Consider the following 18,995-nt stretch of genomic DNA (forward strand, 5'->3'; position numbering starts at 1 on the left):
TAGAGCGCGTTACAGTGATCTAATCTTGAGATTACGAGTGCGTGTACTAAGGTAGTGAGGGCCCCCGTGTCGAGATAGGGCCGCAGCCGGGCAATCCGCCAGAGATGGAAATAGGTGGAGCGGACGACCGACGTCACCTGTGTTTCCATGGTGAGCGTCGGGTCCAAATGTATGCCCAGGCTGCGGACCCCGCTCGCCGGGGCCAAGGTCGCCCCCCCAAAAGAGAGAGGGCCAACCAGGCCACCAACTACGGGGGGCCCCACCCTCAGGACTTCCGTCTTGTCCGGGTTCAGCCGCAGGCCGTTTTCCTGCAACCATTCCAGTATAGTCTCCAGGCAGCGCTGGAGGGTCAGGACGGCATCACCTGCAGTTGGTAAAAAGGAGATGTAGAGCTGAGTGTCATCAGCATACTGATGACACATCGCTCCACACCCCCTGATGATCCCCGCTAGCGGCCTCATATAGATGTTAAATAGCATTGGGGAGATAATCGATCCCTGCGGAACCACACAATTGGAGCTCCACGGGGCCGAGACATTCTCCCCAAGCTGAACTCTCTGGGGGCGGTCCTCCAAGAAGGAACGGAGCCAGGCTAACGCCAGGCCACCGATTCCCAGCTCGGAGAGCCTCCCCAGGAGGATACCGTGGTCGACGGTATCAAAGGCCACCGAAATATCAAGGAGGACCAACAGAGACGTTTTGCCCCTGTCGGCCTCCCTCAGCAGGTCATCATGCAGGGCGACCAATGCCGTCTCTGTCCCGTGGCGCGGCCTGAAGCCCGACTGGAATGGATCCAGTGCATCTGATTCATCCAGGAGTGCCTGAAGCTGGTCTGCCACCACCCTCTCCACCACTTTGCTCATGAAAGAAATATTGGCGACGGGCCTGTAATTGCCAATTTCGTCCGCCGCCAAACTAGATTTCTTTCGTATGGGCCTAATGAGTGTCTCCTTGAGGGCAGATGGGAATCTGCCCTCAAGGAAAGACCCATTTATTATTGCTGTGGCCCATTCAGTTGTTTTCGGCCTGGCTGCTTTGATTAGCCAGGCCGGGCAAGGGTCCAAGGAGGAGGTGGTGGCCCGACAGCGGTCAAGCACTCTGGTCACAGAATCAGGCGTTACTGGCTGAAAAGAATCGAGAATAACCGGGCAAGACGGAGCGCTGGACATCTCAGCTCGATTCACTGTGTTCAAAAAAGGAGAGAGCTCCCGGCGGATGGCCTCCACTTTAGATTTAAAAAATGCCGCAAATTGGTCCGGTAAAAAGCTAGGGGGAGGCCTATCTCCCGGGCCAACTCCGGATAGGTCGCGCACTATACGGAAAAGTTCCGCCTGCTGGTTGGAAGCTTCGCTTATCCGGTTAGCGAAGAATGATCTACTGGCAGCCTTCACCTTATTCAGGTAAAGGTTAGTTGCGACCTTAACGGCTATCCAGTTATTATCCGTCGGATTCTTCCTCCATCTACGCTCTAGCCTTCTCCTATTTCGCTTCATCGCCCGGAGCTCCTGGTCGAACCAGGGCGCCGGGCGAGTTCTGCGCCGGAGAGGGCGTTTGGGCGCGATCGTGTCCACTGCCCGGGTGGCAGCGATGGACCAGCTGTCCACCAGGACGTCGACAGGAGCGCTAGCCAGGTCAGCGGTAATCCCTCTCATGGCATCCTGGAAGCCACTCGGATCCAGTAGTCTTCGAGGGCGGGCCATAGCAATAGGCCCCTGCTCCCTGCGTGGGGGGAGAGCCACTGTGAGGTTACACTTAATCAGGTGGTGATCTGACCATGACAAGGGGACTGGCACCAGGTCCGTCACCATCAGACCACTCTCGCCCCAATTGGAGGAAAAGACCAGGTCCAGTGTATGACCACCCACGTGAGTGGGGCCGTTGACATGTTGGGACATGTTCAAGGAAGCCATGGTTTCCAAGAACTCAGAAGCCGGCCCAGTAACCTCCGCCTCCGCATGCACATTGAAATCACCCAAGACTACAAGCCTCGGGGATCCCAACAATGCCGCGGAGACGAAGTCAGCCAGCTCCGGAAGGGAAGTGGCTGGACCGCAGGGAGCGCGGTAGCCCAGCAAAATCCCAATTCCATCCCTGGCCCCAATCGACACATGGAGGGCCTCTAAACCCGGCCTTACCGCCGAGGAGCGCCTGGTAACCTCCAAGGTGGATTTATAGACAATGGCTACTCCCCCCCCCCGCCCTTCCAGTCTACCCTGGTGCTGGACATCATAACCGGGCGGGCAGATGAGAGCCAGAGGAGGTCCACCCTCCCCATTAAGCCACGTCTCGGTTATGCATGCCAGGTCTGCATCCTCCTCCAGAATAAGATCTTGAATTAGCTGGGGTTTGTTGGATACAGACCTGGCATTCAACAGCAGCAGGGTTAGAGTGGAAGGCTGGCTGAACTGGCTACCTCGATTCTGGGGGTTGGTCACAGCCTCAGAACAGTGAACAGCCTTCAGACATCTGTTCACCATTCTACTAACATGAGTAGGGGTTGCGCCAACGCCATATCGCCCTCTACCCATAACCACTGAGATGTTGAAAGGCCCCTCGCTGGTCAAGCAGGCCTCCCACTCCATGCCAGACAGAATAAGGGAAAAAGAAAGAGAGAGAAAAAATAATAATTAAAAAATCAACTTAACTGATAACACAAACGTTCCAATACAAATTTAAACAAGTACAAAGTAAATTAATTTAAATAAAAAATATATATATATAAAACATAGTAAAATAACAGAAGTGTTACCCCCACCCCCCAACTAGATCAAGTCCATCCTCTGCTGGCTCGCAGCCTTACCCTTTGGGTTTTACTGTTCTTAATGAAGTTATTGATGTTAGTAAATTTTTCAAAGGCTGTTTGGGTAATGTTAAGTCCAGAGAAAGTGCCGAAGTGGAGATGTTACTCACGGAGTTGTTCAATTTATGGACAACAGGCAGCATCGGGATCAGCAGAAACCAGGCAGAATGATGATTAGTCCCTATTTTCCCCTTTACCCTTCCTTGAGAAAGTAGCAAGATGTTTCTGCAGACAGACCAGGGAAGGGAGGGTAAACAGTCTGAGGCTGGAAACAGAACAAAAGCTGCCCACAGGGAACCCAACATGGCGGCCGTCCGACAGGCTGGCTTCGATTGGTGAAGGTCTTCCATCCACCACCTCGCCCCCGAAAATTTGCCTCTTTGGTCCAGCAGCAGGGGTCCGCAGCTCTCAGAGACAGCACGACCCCCCACCGCTCGCCCCGGGAGATCTATCAATCCAGGCTCCAAACTCCGACCTCAACCATGCGGTCGGAGGAATAAAGATCGAGGGGATCGGGCGTCCAGCCGTCAGCGGTCGATTTCCACCTCAAGGAAGGGCCCTGGCACAAGCCTGGTCGGCAAACCCGTTCTCTGGCAGGCGACTCTCTGGCGGTCTTGAGGTCCGGCTCTCGAATGGCGCAGAGCGCCCCAAACGCCACCTCCTTCGGTCCGCAAGGCACCCGAGCGTCCGAGCTCCGCTGAAGCCGGGAAGCCCAAATCGGACCTCAGCCACGGCTCCGCGTTTATGCTCCGGCTCCAGCCCGCGGTCCCGCACTCAAACCAGCTGCCAGCGATCGTAAAAAGTGAGGAGAGGGTGTAGAAAGTCGGGGGGAGGAGAAGAAAGAGTGAGGAAAAAAAAAAGTGAAAGTAGAGGGGGAAAAGGAAGATAGCGCAAGAGGCAAGCCGGCGCGGCGGAGATAATCGCTAATCGCCCGCTACCGGCGCCATCTTAATGTTGTCATGTTCCCCATATTAGTCAGACTCTATTGCAGTCATTCTAGAGAGATCTAAAGCTATTCCTTGGGATGCCAATCCTAGTGAGGAAATACCACCCTAGCAAGTAATCCGCTCAACAAAAGGTATTGAGAGAGCTATATTCATATATCATTACTTCCATTGTTATTTTTATATTTGATATTTGCCTATGTGTGGCAGAAGGTGTAACCTGATGAGAGTCTAACTATTCCAAAGTGAAAAGTTTGCTCAAAGAAGCTTGCATTTCCTTGGAATAATTCCAATTGCCCTCCTCTGGAATCTGATGCAGAAACGGATTTGCCCTACCCAGTTCCTGTCTGAAAAATTGCTGGAAATTACAGAGAGCAGTCTTTGCATGGATGCTATAAACAATCCTAGACTTCACATAATAGCCAGAGTTCTTGGTTCATATATCTTTCACAGATGGTAAACACCTTCCTGCCATCATTTTTGTGTTTGAATTTGAGCATTGCAGTTCACAAAAGAAGCTGCTTGGAAGCATACAGATAGAAAGTGGCAGAAGTAAAAAAAAATGGAATGAACTGCATGAAATTTGAAATAACAGATTAAAATCCTGTTCCATAATATATGCCATATACAGTGGGGTCTTGAATTGAGAACTTAATCCGTATTGGAAGGCGGTTCTCCAGTCAAAAAGTCTGTAAGTCAAGTCTCCATTGACCTACAGTGCATTGAAAACCGATTAATCCCGTAACAGGCCGTTTTTGTTCCATTTTGGTTTTTTTCTGGTCTGTATGTCAAATCTCAGTCTGCAAGTCAAACCTAAATATTGCAGCCAGAGAAGTCTGTAACTCAAAAAGTCCGTACGTAAGTCAAGCCGTCTGTAAGTCAAGGGTCCACTGTAGTGGCACTAATACCTTATTTAAGTGAAGCTTACAGTAGCTATGGCTGCAATCCTATACTTACCTGAGAGTAAGCAATTTTTTTGAGTCTCCGCTGTAGAGGATAATATTTTTCAAGCATATGTGATTTGTATTTTTTTCTCCCAATTCTTGGTAAACTACAGCGTGGAGTATTTTATTCTGAATTTTAAAATAATGTCATTGAACCTCATAGCCTCATTTTTACAAATGTAAATTTGACTGTCTCAGAAAAAACCCCCAAGAAAACTAAACTATACTTAGAACTCTTTGTGACCTGATAGATTTCTTGTTATTTTGCCTTTAGTTAAGTTTTTAGTTGTATTTGCTTCCGTACCTATTTGGTCCTCTTATTTATTGTCTTTTATGATGTAAGTCATCTTGGGTCCTTTCTGAGGAGAAAGGCGAGATAAAAATATTTTAAATTAAACAATAATTTTTAAAAATTGATGTTAAGTATTGAAGCAACCAGTTCTCTTTACACCGCATTTTATTCCGACAGGGTTTCCCATCATGATGTCTTCCAGATGTGATGAAATACAGTTCCCGTCATGTCCAGCCAGTAGTTATTTTGGTGCTGAATAATGGCAGCTGTAGCCCAACACACCTGGAAGGAAGGCACTAGGTTGGGAAAGTCTGTGTTGTGAAATGGTATATATCTAACATCTTTCATTTGTTATGCCAACAGCTGCACTACAAGCACTGAAAAGGAAAAAGAGATATGAGAAACAGTTGAGCCAAATTGATGGGACACTTTCCACCATTGAATTCCAGCGTGAAGCTCTTGAAAATTCCTATACTAACACAGAGGTGTTCAAGAATATGGGTTATGCTGCTCAGGCTATGAAGAAAGTGCATGAAAATATGTAAGTGGAAAAAAATTGTCCACAGTAGCCTATAGAAAATGTAGTTCATGGTTGAGGGGCATAAACTTTCCTTTCTGTGTGCATACATGCATGCTGGACAATTATATTGGTTAAGCCTCCTAATACTGTAGTAAAGTTTTGTTCCTAGCTGTAATCAGGCCTTGTTTTGCCCGTTACATTTTATGTCCAATATTCAGTGCCCTGTATTAGCCCTATTTAATACAGTGGGCCCTCGACTTATGAACTTAATCCGTTCTAGGAGGACGTTCGTACCTCAGAAAGTTCGTAAGTCGACCTACCATTTCCCATTGAAATGCATGGGAATGGAATTAATCCGTTCCAGCATTTCAAAAAAAAAAAAAAAAAAAACAACAAAAAAAAGAAGAAGAAAAAGAGCAAGTCCCACGTTGGGAACTGCAAAAAACAAACAAACAAACACATACACACAAACCACAGAAACATAACCCCCCAGTCCAAACCCACCCTCCAAAAACCCATACAGAAAAGTTTTTTTAAAAAAGGACTTAGCACTCTGAAGCCTCCCGGCCCTCTGCTGGCTCCCCGCGGCTGGGGGCGAGCGGCAAGGTGCCCGGCCTGCTCTAGCCCCCTGGCACTCCGCTGCCTTTGGAGTTTTCAAAGGGCTTTCTCCGATGTTGGAGAAAGCCCTTTGAAACCTCTGAAGGCACCAATCGCGGAGGCGAGGACCCCTAGGGAGGTCTCCCATAGTGGTGTGCAAGCCCTGGGAGGCCTTCCTGGGGGTCCCCGCCGCCGTGATGGGCGGCTTCGGAGTTCTCTGAAGCCAAAAAGGCAGGGAGAAAGCGTGGGAAGTTTGAAATCAGCTCCCTCCTTTCACCCGACAGTAAGTCCCCTTCGCGCCAGCTGAGCTCAGCCCAGCGCAAACTCGGCATTGGGTGAAAGGAGGTAGCTGATTTCTCCCTGGCCGGCCGGCTTGCTTCCGAAGCCAAAAAGGCAGGGAGAAAGCGGGAGAAGTTCGAACTTCCCGCACTTTCTCCCTGCCTTTTTGGCTTCGGAGGTTTCAGAAGGCTTCCTCCGATGTTGGAGGAAGCCTTTTGAAAGCTCCAAAGGCAGGGAAGAAGGGCAGGAAATTCTAATATCCCGCCCTTTCTCCCTTCCTTTTGGGTTCATAACCCAATCTGTGTTCGCAAGTAGGGTTTTCTACTTGTGATGAGATCGGGTTTGTAACCCGAAATGTTTGTAGCTAGGGTCGTTCATAAGTCGAGGGCCCACTGTATGACCTGTAAGTTCATTACAATCTATTGTATCTAGACTGAAGGCTCTATTTCAAAGATGGTGGCAAATCAGCTCCAGACATACCTGAAGGAGCAGGAGTGCTTTGATTCATTCCAGTCTGGATTCAGACTGTGGCGAGGTACTAGCACTGGTCGCACTGCAGGATGATCATTTAAGGGAGGTTTACAGGGGCAGATGTAGCCTGTTGGTACCCTTGAGTCTCTCAGTGGCTTTTGATACCGTTGACCACAGTATCTTCCTGGACAGGCTGTCAGAGATTGGGATTGGAGGCTTAGTGTTGAGCTCGTTCCAATCCTTCTCCAGAGAGTTCAACTAGGAGATGAGGTGTCTGCCCCTTGGACTCTTAAGGTGTGGGGTTCCCCATTATGCTGTTCAACATCTATGTGAAGCTGCTGAGGGGGGTGTCATCAGGAGTTTTGGAGTAAGGTGTCATCAGTGTGCTCTCCATTACCACCTCTGCAGTGGATGCCATCCAGATGCTTGAGCGCTGCCTGGCTTTAGTACTGGATTGGGCCAGGGCAAACAGGCTCAAACTGAACCCAGAGAAGACAGAGATTTTGCTTCAGAAGAGAGGCTCCAAAAGGTTGGGGGAGGATTGTCCCTAGGCTGGATATCATCACCCTCCCATTTATGAACCAAGTTTGTAACTTGGGAATTCTTCTGCAGCTGGCTCTTTCTGGAGAGTCCCAGGCTGCAGCTGTGTCCAGATCAGCCTTTAAACAAGCTAGGCTAATCACCCAACTCCACCCCTACCTAGATGAGAGCTCCTTCAGGACCTTGGTGCAGGTGCTGGTCATCTTTCAGATTGATTACTGCAATGCTGTCTACATAGGGCTTCCTTAGATACTGATCCAGAGACTACAGTGGATCCAGAATGTAGCAGCCAGACTGGTAGTTGGTGTAAGCATGTTTGACCATATCACCCCATTTCTCGCTTGCCTCCCCTGTTTACCTGTTACCTCCTGGATCAGATTCAAGGTTTTGACACTCATGTACAAAGCTTTACACAGTTTGGGCCCATGTTACTTTTCAGAGCATCTTTCCCCTATGTCATCTGCCCAACCCACCAGTTCATCACAGGCAAGGCTTCTTCAGGTGGCCACCCCAAGGGAGGCCCATAAGTCATCTACTAGGAGTAGGGCCTTCTTTGTGGTGGCCCCAACCTTGTGGAAGCAGCTTCCAGAGGAGCTTCGCCTGTTCTCCTCACTGTGGCCATTCAGGAGGCAACTGAAGACATGGCTTTTCAGGGAGGCTTTCCACACCAACCCAAGCTGACCATCTTTTGTCCATCATTTTGTTCTATAGTTTGCACCATTTGGTTTATTGGTTAGTTGTTATTTGGTTTTAAATAGTTTTCATTTCATTTCATTTTGTTAATTATTGTAAACTGCCCAGAGTAGTGCTTCGACACTAATGGGAAGTGATATACACATTTAAGTAATAAATAAATAATAAAATAACAACACCCCCTTCAGAGAGGTTAAACTGTGATGTCCTGAGTGGGACACACTTTTTCTCTGACCAGGTCAGTGTGTTATCATCTTGATGAGATAAGCTATTCTTAGATCAAGAGTTTTGTAAATACAAGGTGCTTCATTGCATTTATTTCTTTTTTTTCTGCCCCCCACTAAACATGATATTCACGAACTAGGGTATCAGTATATTTTATGGGAATGGGATTTTCATATTTCTTGGACTGCAAATCCCACCTTTCCCCATTCTGGGAGTTCCACCTGACTTACACACCTAAAGTAGCTCACCTGAGAGAAAAAGGCCTAAACTGGAACATTTTGAGGTTTAGGTAGGCTAAGCTTCCTTTTCCTGTCCCAATGCTTGCTGAAAGCTTTCTTTCTGGACAGGAAGCTATGTGGAGCTAGCTCTACTAAGCCTCAAGCCTTCCATTTGAGATCTTTCTGCCTGGTGAGCCATATTTAGGTATCTATAGTGAGATTTCTGGGATTTGTAGTCCAAGAAATTTAAAAAAACCTATCCCTCGTATTTTATACAGTAAATTTCCAGACCAATACTGTACACAGTTACCTGACTGTGCACTGAAATTGGAAATTCTCCTTCAAGTACTCTAGCTATTTGAGTTGAGATGCTAACTGATGGGAGGAACTTCTCATTATTCCCCTCATGTTTATGGCATTCCTTATCGATAGGGGGAAGATTTCCATGACATTTCACATTTTCTTTGCAACCTACATTTAAACCCATAAAGAAATTCAAATGTGTTTATGAGTAATCTGGCCTTTCTCACTAAATTATTCATAAACATATTCAGACCCACTCATAAGCTCAAACATAGGTTGCAGGGGAAAAATGAGATGTCATAGAAATTCTCCCCCTACTAATCAGAGAGGTTCACCAGGTGCCTAGATCAATCCTTTTAGATACCAGGTGAAGACCTTGGCCTGAATTTCATTGCTAGTGCCAGTTAAAGTAAACCCATTGAATTGAAGAAATTTGCATGCACTTGCCATTCAGTGGCTGAAAACTAGTAGTAAGTTGCACTAGAACTGGCCCATTGCATCAATGGAACTTACAGAGGAGTTCACTCACCAAAGCTTAATGGATTCAATGAGCCTACTCTACATTCAATTTACTGCTAGATTTCAACCAATAATTGATTCAGTAGGTTTATTTTAGTTGTGACTAGCAGTTGGATTTAGGCCTTCGTTATTATTTCATGCTTTGGACATCTGAGAACTTTTACAACATCTTTAATGCTGATATTTATTGGTAGTTCGTACTTTGTATGCTACTATTGCACCTAATTCTGTGTGCCACTGTGGTAATTTAGATATTCAAGGGTGCTACAGAAGGTTTGGTTTAAATGGCGTGTTTGTTTCATCAGGGACTTGGACAAAATTGATGATATGATGCAAGACATAACTGAACAACAAGATATTGCACAGGAAATTACAGAAGCTCTTACAAGAAAAATTGGTGATGATTTTGACGAGGTTGGTTATTTATTTATTTATTTATTCATTCATTCATTCATTCATTCATTCATTCATTCATTCATTCATTCCACCCATCTAAACCAAAGGTCTACTCTGGGCGGTTTACAAATTTAAAAACAATAAAGCCAAAAACATATATTATACATTATAGATCCAAGGTGGCAAAAGTATAAGAAATTAAGATACGGCAGGAGGGAAGGCCTGCCCAAATAGCCAGGTTTTAAGTTTATTCCTGAAAACATCCAGAGAGGGACCCAGACAGATCTCCAATGGCAAGTTGTTCCAAAGGCGAGGGGCCACTGCTGAGAAGGCCCTGTTCCTTGTTCTTTTCTTCTGGGCCTTCCTCGATGTTAGGCTGAGATATCGAGGAGGATCAGCAGAGATATTTTGCCCCTGTCTGCCTCCCTCAGTAGGTCATCAAACAGGGCAACCAGTGCTGTTTCAGTGTTGCGGCACAGCCTGAAGTCTGACTGGAATGGATCCAGGGCATTGGTTTTATGCAGAAGAGCCTGCAGCTGATTGGCCACCACCCTCTCAACTACCTTGCTGAGGAAAAAAACATTGGTGACGGGCTTATAATTACCAATATCCGCCGCCAAGCTCGGTTTCTTCCTAATGGGCCTAATGAGTGTCTCCTTGAGGGCAAGGGGAACCTTGCCTTCCTGGAGAGACCCATTAATTATTGCCATAGCCCATTGAGATGTTATAGGCCTGGCTGCTTTGATTAGCCAGGCCGGGCAAGGGTCAAGGGATGAGGTGGTGGCGTGACAGCGGTCAAACACTCTGTCCATCATGTCTGACGTCACAGGCTGAAAGTGGTTAAGTCTCATTGGGCAAGACAGAGCACTGGGTGTCTTTGCTCAATCCACTGTTTTCAAATGGGGGGTAAGATCCCGGCAGATGGCCTCCACTTTTGATTTTTAAAAGGCTGCAAATTGGTAAGGTGAGATGCTAGTGGGAGGCCAGTCACTATGACCAACTCTGGATAGATTGCGGACTATATGGAAAAGTTCCACCTGCTGGTTGGAGGTTTTGCTTATCTGGACAGTGAAGTAAGATCGACTAGCTTTCGCCTTAGATTGGTAGAGGTTAGTCACAATTCTGACAGCTATTTGATTATTTTTGTTGGGTTCTGCCTCCATTTGCGCTCTAGCCTTCTCCTATTTCGCTTCATTGAGTGCAGCTCTGGATTAAACCAGGGCGAAGGGCGATCTCTGCACCGGAGAGGGCATTTAGGTGTGATCGTGTCAACAGCCCTGGTGGCGGCGGCCAGCCAGCTATCAATCAGGATCTACAGGAGCGCCAGTCAAATCGGCCGGAATCCCTCTCATGGTGTCCTGGAATCCTATAGGATCCAATAACCTTTGAGGGTGAACCATTAAAGCAGGTCCTTGCTCCCCACGGGGAGGGAGAGCCACTGTGAGATTGCATTTAATTAGGTGGTGATCTGATCGTGACAAGGGGACAGACACTAGGTCAGTCACCATCGGAGCACACTCACTCTGCTCAGTGGAGAACACCAGGTAATGAAATGTGAGAACATAAAATAGACACAGCATAAATAAGAATTATTTTGTGAATGGTAAAACATGTCAAGCTTGCTTCCAAACACTTAACATTGTTCTTTAAATGCATTCAGACTGTGAAACTATCTTTTTAAATGGCAAAAAACAAATTTCAGGTTATTCTGAGGAAAATTGTCAGAAATATATGTGAGGTTCCTTGTTAACCATTTTTCTCCATCACTAATATAGTTCGTTGGATTTTTAATATAACAAATAATTGTATAAGGATCCAAACTTACAGAACATGATTCACTATGAAATAGTGACTTGGACACAGTATTGTTGCCCATTTTTTCTCAGAGGTCAGCGTAGTGTCACTGATAAGTATTTCAGAATTGTCTCGTTTGCCTCTTTAGTAGGGTGTGTAGGGGTTTGTTCTTGAAACATGGCTCTGCTACCACGTGCTGTCCTCTTTCAGAAAGACTCAAATGTAAATTTATGAGTTATGCTCTAAGGATTCTCACTGTGTATTGTGACGGAACTGGAAGAGAGTGGGCAAAATGTGGTCTGCTAGCCACCTCAGACCCCCCAGTATACTTCATTAAACAAAATTGAAGGGCTCTGTGGGCAATCTGTTCCAGTCACTTCCAGTTTTGATAAAAGGCACCAAACTAAGGGAAATCGTGCCAATCTTTGCTGCAAATTGCCTCTTTTTAATGAGGTGCTAGTTGTGTTCTTTGGTATGCACTTAGTCACATGACTTGGAACAGTACCTCATTAATGAATAGCAATTTGTCATCAAAAGTATGTAAGCATAAGTCAGCAATTGGATTCTGGCAGCTTTGCTTTCGAAGTATCAGTTGACTTGTCCTCTTGTTAACACAAAAATATTTTTTTTAAGTTAATGCATTAGATCCAATAAGCAGTTTCCAAGCTCCGATTCACACTTGCTTCTTGTCCCAAATACCAAATACTGTTGGTTGGTCTGTTCTGACTTTTTCACCATCCTGAACCTCATGTTAAGCATTCAGCCATAGCCTCTCAATCCAAGAAAATAGTCTCTAGCATTGTTCTAAATAATACAGTGACTCTTCTTAACTCTAAATGTCACCCCTTGTCCCCTAATCCTTGTGAAAGTAGCTCAGCAGTCTCTGTGATTCCCAACCTCAGGTCCCCAGATGTTCTTGGACTACAACTCCCAGAAAACCTGGACAACATAGCTTGTGGTGAAGGATTCCGGGAGCTTTAGTTCAATAACATCTGGGCATCCACCCAAGGTTGGGAACCACTGGTCTATTGCAATCTGAGCCCTGCTATTAATCTTCAATAAAGTAGACAGTTGAATTCCCTTATGTAAGTCACTTCTGTCATGTTGAAAGCCCAGAAGAATTTTTTTTTTGGCCAGTTTGATGAAACTTTCTTGCCTGTTTTCCAAGAGCGGATTTTCCATTGCCATTAGCAACTACACTTTTTGTAAAAATATTGTAATCTAATTGATATAATGAATACTACTTTCTTGAAAAATTACTGGCTAAATCTTTACTTTCAGGATGAGCTTCTGGCGGAATTAGAGGAATTGGAGCAAGAAGAACTGAATAATAAAATGAGCAATGTGCGATTACCAAACGTACCAGCTACACCACTGCCTTCCCATCCTGGTAAACTGTTTTATGATAAGCTATTTTTTACTATTGGTATTAGAATGTAAGGGAGATGCCATAGTATATGCGTAATTCAGCTTGGTTAACTTCATCTCTTGTTTTTGAGCTGTTGACCTGCCTATTTGTGGCACAAGTGCCTGCAGCTCCATTGACTTTAGCACTCTGGCTTAATTGCTTTGACCTTTTGCTGCTGGGTGCCAAATCATGCTGAGTGAATCTAGAGAGCTTAAAGAAGAATCTTCCCGAGTACAGTGGTGCCTCGCTTAGCGAGGTTAATCCGTTCCGGATTAACCCTCGCTCAGCGAATCCATCGCTAAGTGAAACAAAAAAGCCCATAGGAACGTATTAAAACTGATTTAATACGTTCCTGTGGACTTAAAACTCACCGTTGTGCGAGTTTCCTCCATTGCGGCGGCCATTTTGGATGCCTCGTTAGCGAGGCAAAACAGCGGTCGCCATTTTGTTTTAGCGGCGGCCATTTTGGAACCGCCGATCAGGTGTTCGCTATGCTTTGATCGCGTCCGCGCGATCATCGCATAGCGAAAAAAGCCCATAGGGGCCATCGCTGAGCGAACGCTCCAGCGATGGCCTGGGACCCTTCGTTATGCGGTTTCATCGCATAGCGAAGCGTTCGCTATGCGAGGCACCACTGTAGGTTGTTGCTGACCAGGCACATACTGATCGCTTAAGTGTGTACCAAAGAAAAACTGCTTAACACTGCAACTAAATGAGGCTCATCTGCATGGGTGTGTTTTTGAAGCAGTTCAACATGCATATTTTGTGCCTGCACATTTTAATGTCTTTATTTGCACCATGTGTTTCAAAATATCTCTGCATCTGCAAGGTGAGCTGTTTCATGAATTGCTTGCCATGGAGAATGTAGCCAGTGCAATGCTAACCATGCTTGTCTGAGCATTTCACAGTTGCTTTTCAGAACAGCAGTCTTTCCATTATGTCTATATCACAAAACAGTTATGGGGAATGTGAGCTCTTCCAGATGTTTTGGGACTTGCAGGTTCAGTGGTCCTTTGTTGTTGTTTAGTCGTTAAGTCATGTCCAACTCTTCGTGACCCCATGGACCAGAGCACACCAGGCCCTCCTGTCTTCCACTGCCTCCCGGAGTTTAGCCATTTGCAATCCTGGCTAAGCTTCATGGGACTTGTGTCCAGAAATATCTTGGGGAACACACAGCCTGTAATCCTGAAATGAGACAGAGCTTTCTGAACCAATATGAAAAGTTCATAAGCAACATAAATTAAATTTAAAATAACAATAAACCTGAAAAACAAAACAAAAGCAGTGCCTTTAATGTAAGAAAATCTTTCTGCTTACAGCTGAGAAAACCAAATAATTTTTTAAAAATTCCATCTCAAACAATAACATTTAAAGACATCACTGTTTGGTCTGATTCAGCATTTATAACAGTAAATAAAAGAATGAGGCATATTTATTTCACGGTGAAATAAATTTGATAATGTGAAATGTGCTGTAGTACTTCTGTTTTTGTTTTTAAAACAACAGATGGAGCCTGCCATATAACTTGCAGCTACTAAATTCGTAGCTTTTTCATTGACTCTAATCACATTAACCTTTCCACAACCAGGCCTCCTGGGAAATTCTATTTCTCTCTGAGCCTTATCCGCAAGTACAAATGTGTTGCAAAATTCTAGAGAGCTGTATTAATCAGTGCACCTGCTATAGTCAACATCAATGGAAGAAGTGTCTTGCCGATCTCTTTTCCATTGTTTGGGTACAAGCCCTCCATTTGCAGGCCCACTCTGCCCTTGTCCTCTTTGAGGGACTTAGGCCATTGTCAACAGGGGAAGCCACTGGTGCCCTGAGTGAATCTGTTAAGTGATAAGAAGATCTATGTTCATGCTAATGTGAAGAATTGGGATGGGAACTGCACTGCTATCATGGCTCAGACAACATTAGCCAAAGTTACAGTTCAGAATATTAATGATCTTGTGTTTCATAGTCACACCTGCCCCTAACATATGAATCACTTGATTTTAGACCATTATTTAACAATAGCTCCTCAGGTGTATATGTAATATGTACACACCAGTAATAAGAAAATGCAAGCATTCATAAATGTATCATAATCAGATGTCTTGTAATCACCCATTTTGTAAACTTCAATAACTTTGTAGAAATAGTAGAGGTTTCTGATTAATGCCATCCTGCATAAGTAGCCTTTAAAGATTTTGTTCTCATTTATACATTTGGCTGGCTGTTTTCCTCTTTCTATTAATTCCCATTTTTAGGATTTAGTGGCACCTTAAAGACTAACTGCTATATTTTAATGTGAGCTTTCATGGACAAGCCCACTTCCTCAGACACCTAGAAGTGGACTTGTCCACAAAAGCTGACATTAAAATATAGCAGTTAGTCTTTAAGGTCCTACAATGTTTCGATCTTCTTTATTTGATCTTCTTTTTCTTTTTCTTTTTGTCTCATATGCTATCACAATCATAGCTATTTCTTCTGAAACTACATTTCTAGGACGTCCATCCCGTACAGTACTTGATTATGCCTGGACGTAGGTTCAGTTTTATAATTGAGCTAAACCACTTTTATAGTGCCTTTACTGTTGTTGTATACCATCCAGAGTAGCAGTTTGCTAGATGGTTCATTTAAAAAAAATGAATAAATTAATTAATAACAACAGTTTTGGGGAAGATAGAGATTGAAAGCATTACTTTATTGGACTACTGTTTCCATAACCCCCCACCCAAATTCTAAGAGTTGTCCAAAATGTAAATTTGCACACACTGGGGAACATAGTACACCAAGTATAGAGTCACAGCTGACTATAGTCAGGATCATGCACATTTCAGAAATTGATCTAGGGCAACTGGATCTAAAGACTTGATTTCAGATTTAACCCCAGGCTATGAGAACAGTTCCTGGTACACATCTTTTGCTGAGGTCATCAGTGGTGACAACAGTGATCACATCATTCATTTGGTCTCATTAGAATTTGGATTGGCTATAGCATGATCAAGGCTATCCACTGAGTTGTCCCATTTGTACCTTGTTATTCATTAATGTTAAACATTTATTACTTATCTTTTGCTCTACAGCATCATCGAAGAAGAGGGTGGAAGATGATGATGATATGAAGCAGCTGGCAGCATGGGCTTCTTAACACCTTTTCAGAGGTTTACAGTGGATGTAATGAAAGGAACTCATGAACAGTTTTTTTATACACAGAACTTGTTTGTGTTTGACAGAAACCAAAACTGGTCCTTGGTGGGGTTTGTGGGGGTACATTTATAAAAAGTTGGCAATACTCAAGACTTCTTTTTCACAGTGCTCTGTCTCCTTCAGATGTACCCTTCTCTGATTTTCTTTTTTTTATACATATACTGAAGAAACCAGATGATGTTTCTACATTACAAATGGAAATTGACTGGCTAGTCTCTTTCTGTACAGCCTTTACATGTGATATTGAAGCTGTATGTGTAATAGGCACAACTGTATACGAACTAAAGCAAGTTCAGTTCCATAAAAGGAGAATAAGGCTGTGAACCACTTCATGCATTTCTCCCAGGCCCTTGTTTTTACCTTTAGAAAACTATATTGGCTTTTATTGAGAACATGCAGGCTGCAAAAACAGTTTGCTGCAAAGGGGAGTGCAGCCATGAGTCTGATACTGTGAGATAGAAAAGGTAAAGGTGAATTGTCCTTTTGTGGGTTTTTAGAACAGGTTTTGAATGAATGAAATATGTGATTGCTCCAATCCCACTTGAAGACGATGACAAGATGGCACTTTTGACGTTCTTTGATTTAGACAGGGTTTCCCTTTCACACACAGTATGGAGTGAGTGAGAATAGTATCTCACCTTAAAGACCAAGGTTGCAAGCCTGTTGCTTAGAATAATTAATTGCACTAAAGTAGGCCCATTGAATCCTCCATTAATTCAAATGGGGCTCCTCTAGTTGTGACTTACTGTGCCAAAATTGCAGTTTATGGAGGTTTTTACTCACCTAATCCCCACTGATCCAGAGGCCCACTGTCACATTGTATGCGACATACAATGCTAAGCAACAAGATTTCAGCTTTAAAATGCAATCCTAGGCTGCCCAATTACTGTCTGGAAGGGGTTTGGATTATGTCGGAGTGTCCCTTCATTTGCATGGACAAGATCTGATAAAAAAAATTGCAGAAGACTGTCACAAAACACTCTATTAACATGGATCTACTGCCAGTAGTTCCAAAGCTACCTCTCCCCACTGCTGCAACACCTGTTCCTTGAGATGTTCCAGGGTGGGTTGGTAGTAGCCCTAGATTTTTCAGATCCAAAGTCATCCCATGAAAGGATCCATAACTGGAATAATCAACTAGTTAATTTTATCTGTCAGTGGAAATAAATTTTAAAAAGAAAGGAACTGTCCTTAGGGAAACCTACCTTCTCTCTCTGATACTGCCCTGGTCTGTGTAATCTGTCAGGACTTTGGAGATGGTGGATCATCCACTGATTAGTAATATACATGCTTTGTCAGGAAAGAGCCCACTTTATCAGTGCCTATATGTCACGAATCACCGTAGAATCTAAAATACTCAGTATGATTTCCTTTGCTTGGCAGTTGTTAGTGCTAAAAGTCACCGCCAACTCTTACATGAATTTGATTAATTTATTGTTAATGAAGATGACAGGTGCAGGAGGATAAGTGTAACTGATTTAATCAAACCCTTTAAAAATAAAGAGCCTTCAAGATTGTGTGTATGCCTGTGTGTAGGAGAAACACATCCCCCAGAAGCTGTTGAATTCCCATCATCCCCAGGCGACATGACCAATGTTTGGGCATGATGGAGAGTTCACACAGGGTTTCCACCCCTGTTTTAGAACATGAAAGTTGCAATCCAAGAACTTCAAGCACTTTCTGCAGAATGAGAATCACTGAGAACAACATATTGCATTCTACCTTCACTTAGCTTTTGTTTGTTGTTTATTTTGAATAGCTGATTTTTTTCATGTTGACGCTTTTTTGGAGAACTATTGTCAAACAGTTAATCTTAATAGCTCTTCAGAAATGTTCTTGTTCTGTTTATTTAATTTCCTTCTCTTTTTCCTTGTCTTAATGAAGCACTTTTCTGTTCAAATGTTTGATCACAGAATTGGAATAATTTATGTGACTTTGTGTACCATAATGCCTACATAGCCGTTTAAGAAAAAGTACTGGGAAATGGAACCTATTATGGAGAGAGCTAACTGAATATTGAAAGGAAGTAAAATATGTTGTTATAAAAATGAATTTATTTGCACTTGACTCAGAAATGGAGCCCAGGAAGCTGTCACATACATTGTGATTGATTTTGAAAGGTTTTCTTTCTATAAGTGGGCTTATCATTAGTGGGGTTACAGTAGACTGACTGTTAGGCTCCTAGTCGGCATTTAATGATATAAAAAAGGAGGTTGGAAATGTGATAGCTGGCCACACATAGAGATTTGGGAGTGATTTGTTTTTGGGCCTGAGACTCAAAATTCCAAGCACTTCTAGTGTGCAGAAAACAGGAAGTGTTTTAAACAGGTGAGTGCATAGTACTTTAAAACAGGCCATTCCCTCTGGCCAATATCCTGTTACATTATCTAATTATGGAAGAGATTCCCCTTGCTCTGGCACACTCTTCTTTGCACCCCTTGGTATTTCATTCTTTGCAAGCTTAGGCATGTAAAGGGGACCTGGTATCAGGACTGGAGGGGAAGGATCATATTGATTGTACTTAGCACTCTGATTAGGATACTGACCTCTGCTTGTAAGTGTGCTGCTGTTCATGCAGGGCGGTGGTGGAGGATCCATTTTCTACTATATTACTATAGTAATAAGGAAACTGATTTCCCCCAATCTGGTGCTGTCCAGGTGTGTTGGCTGCAACTCCCAGTGCCCCTGCTGAGTGGGAGTTGTAGTCCAACACATCAGAAGAGCAGTAGGCTGGGGAAAGTTGCAGGAGCCCTTGCATGTCTCTGATTATGTGCCCGTCCTAAAACTTTTTTTAAAAAAGTATGTACACATATAATATTAATGTGTTATACATATCACATTAAATTCATTTAATTGA

At 44.1% G+C, this 18,995-nt stretch overlaps 1 protein-coding gene across 1 annotated transcript in view; it reads left to right on the forward strand.

Annotated features, from left to right (window-relative positions):
- CHMP4C (charged multivesicular body protein 4C) overlaps positions 1-18,995 on the forward strand; it is a 31,954-nt gene extending 12,959 nt beyond the window's left edge. The window contains exons 2-5 of the mRNA XM_020787542.3: positions 5,344-5,521; positions 9,651-9,759; positions 12,817-12,925; positions 16,015-18,995. Of these exons, the coding sequence (XP_020643201.1) occupies positions 5,344-5,521; positions 9,651-9,759; positions 12,817-12,925; positions 16,015-16,079 (461 nt within the window). The 3' untranslated portion in view covers positions 16,080-18,995. The remainder of the gene's footprint in view (positions 1-5,343; positions 5,522-9,650; positions 9,760-12,816; positions 12,926-16,014) is intronic.

Source organism: Pogona vitticeps, chromosome 4 (genome assembly GCF_051106095.1).
Source record: "Pogona vitticeps strain Pit_001003342236 chromosome 4, PviZW2.1, whole genome shotgun sequence".
Taxonomy (NCBI): Eukaryota; Metazoa; Chordata; class Lepidosauria; order Squamata; family Agamidae; genus Pogona; species Pogona vitticeps.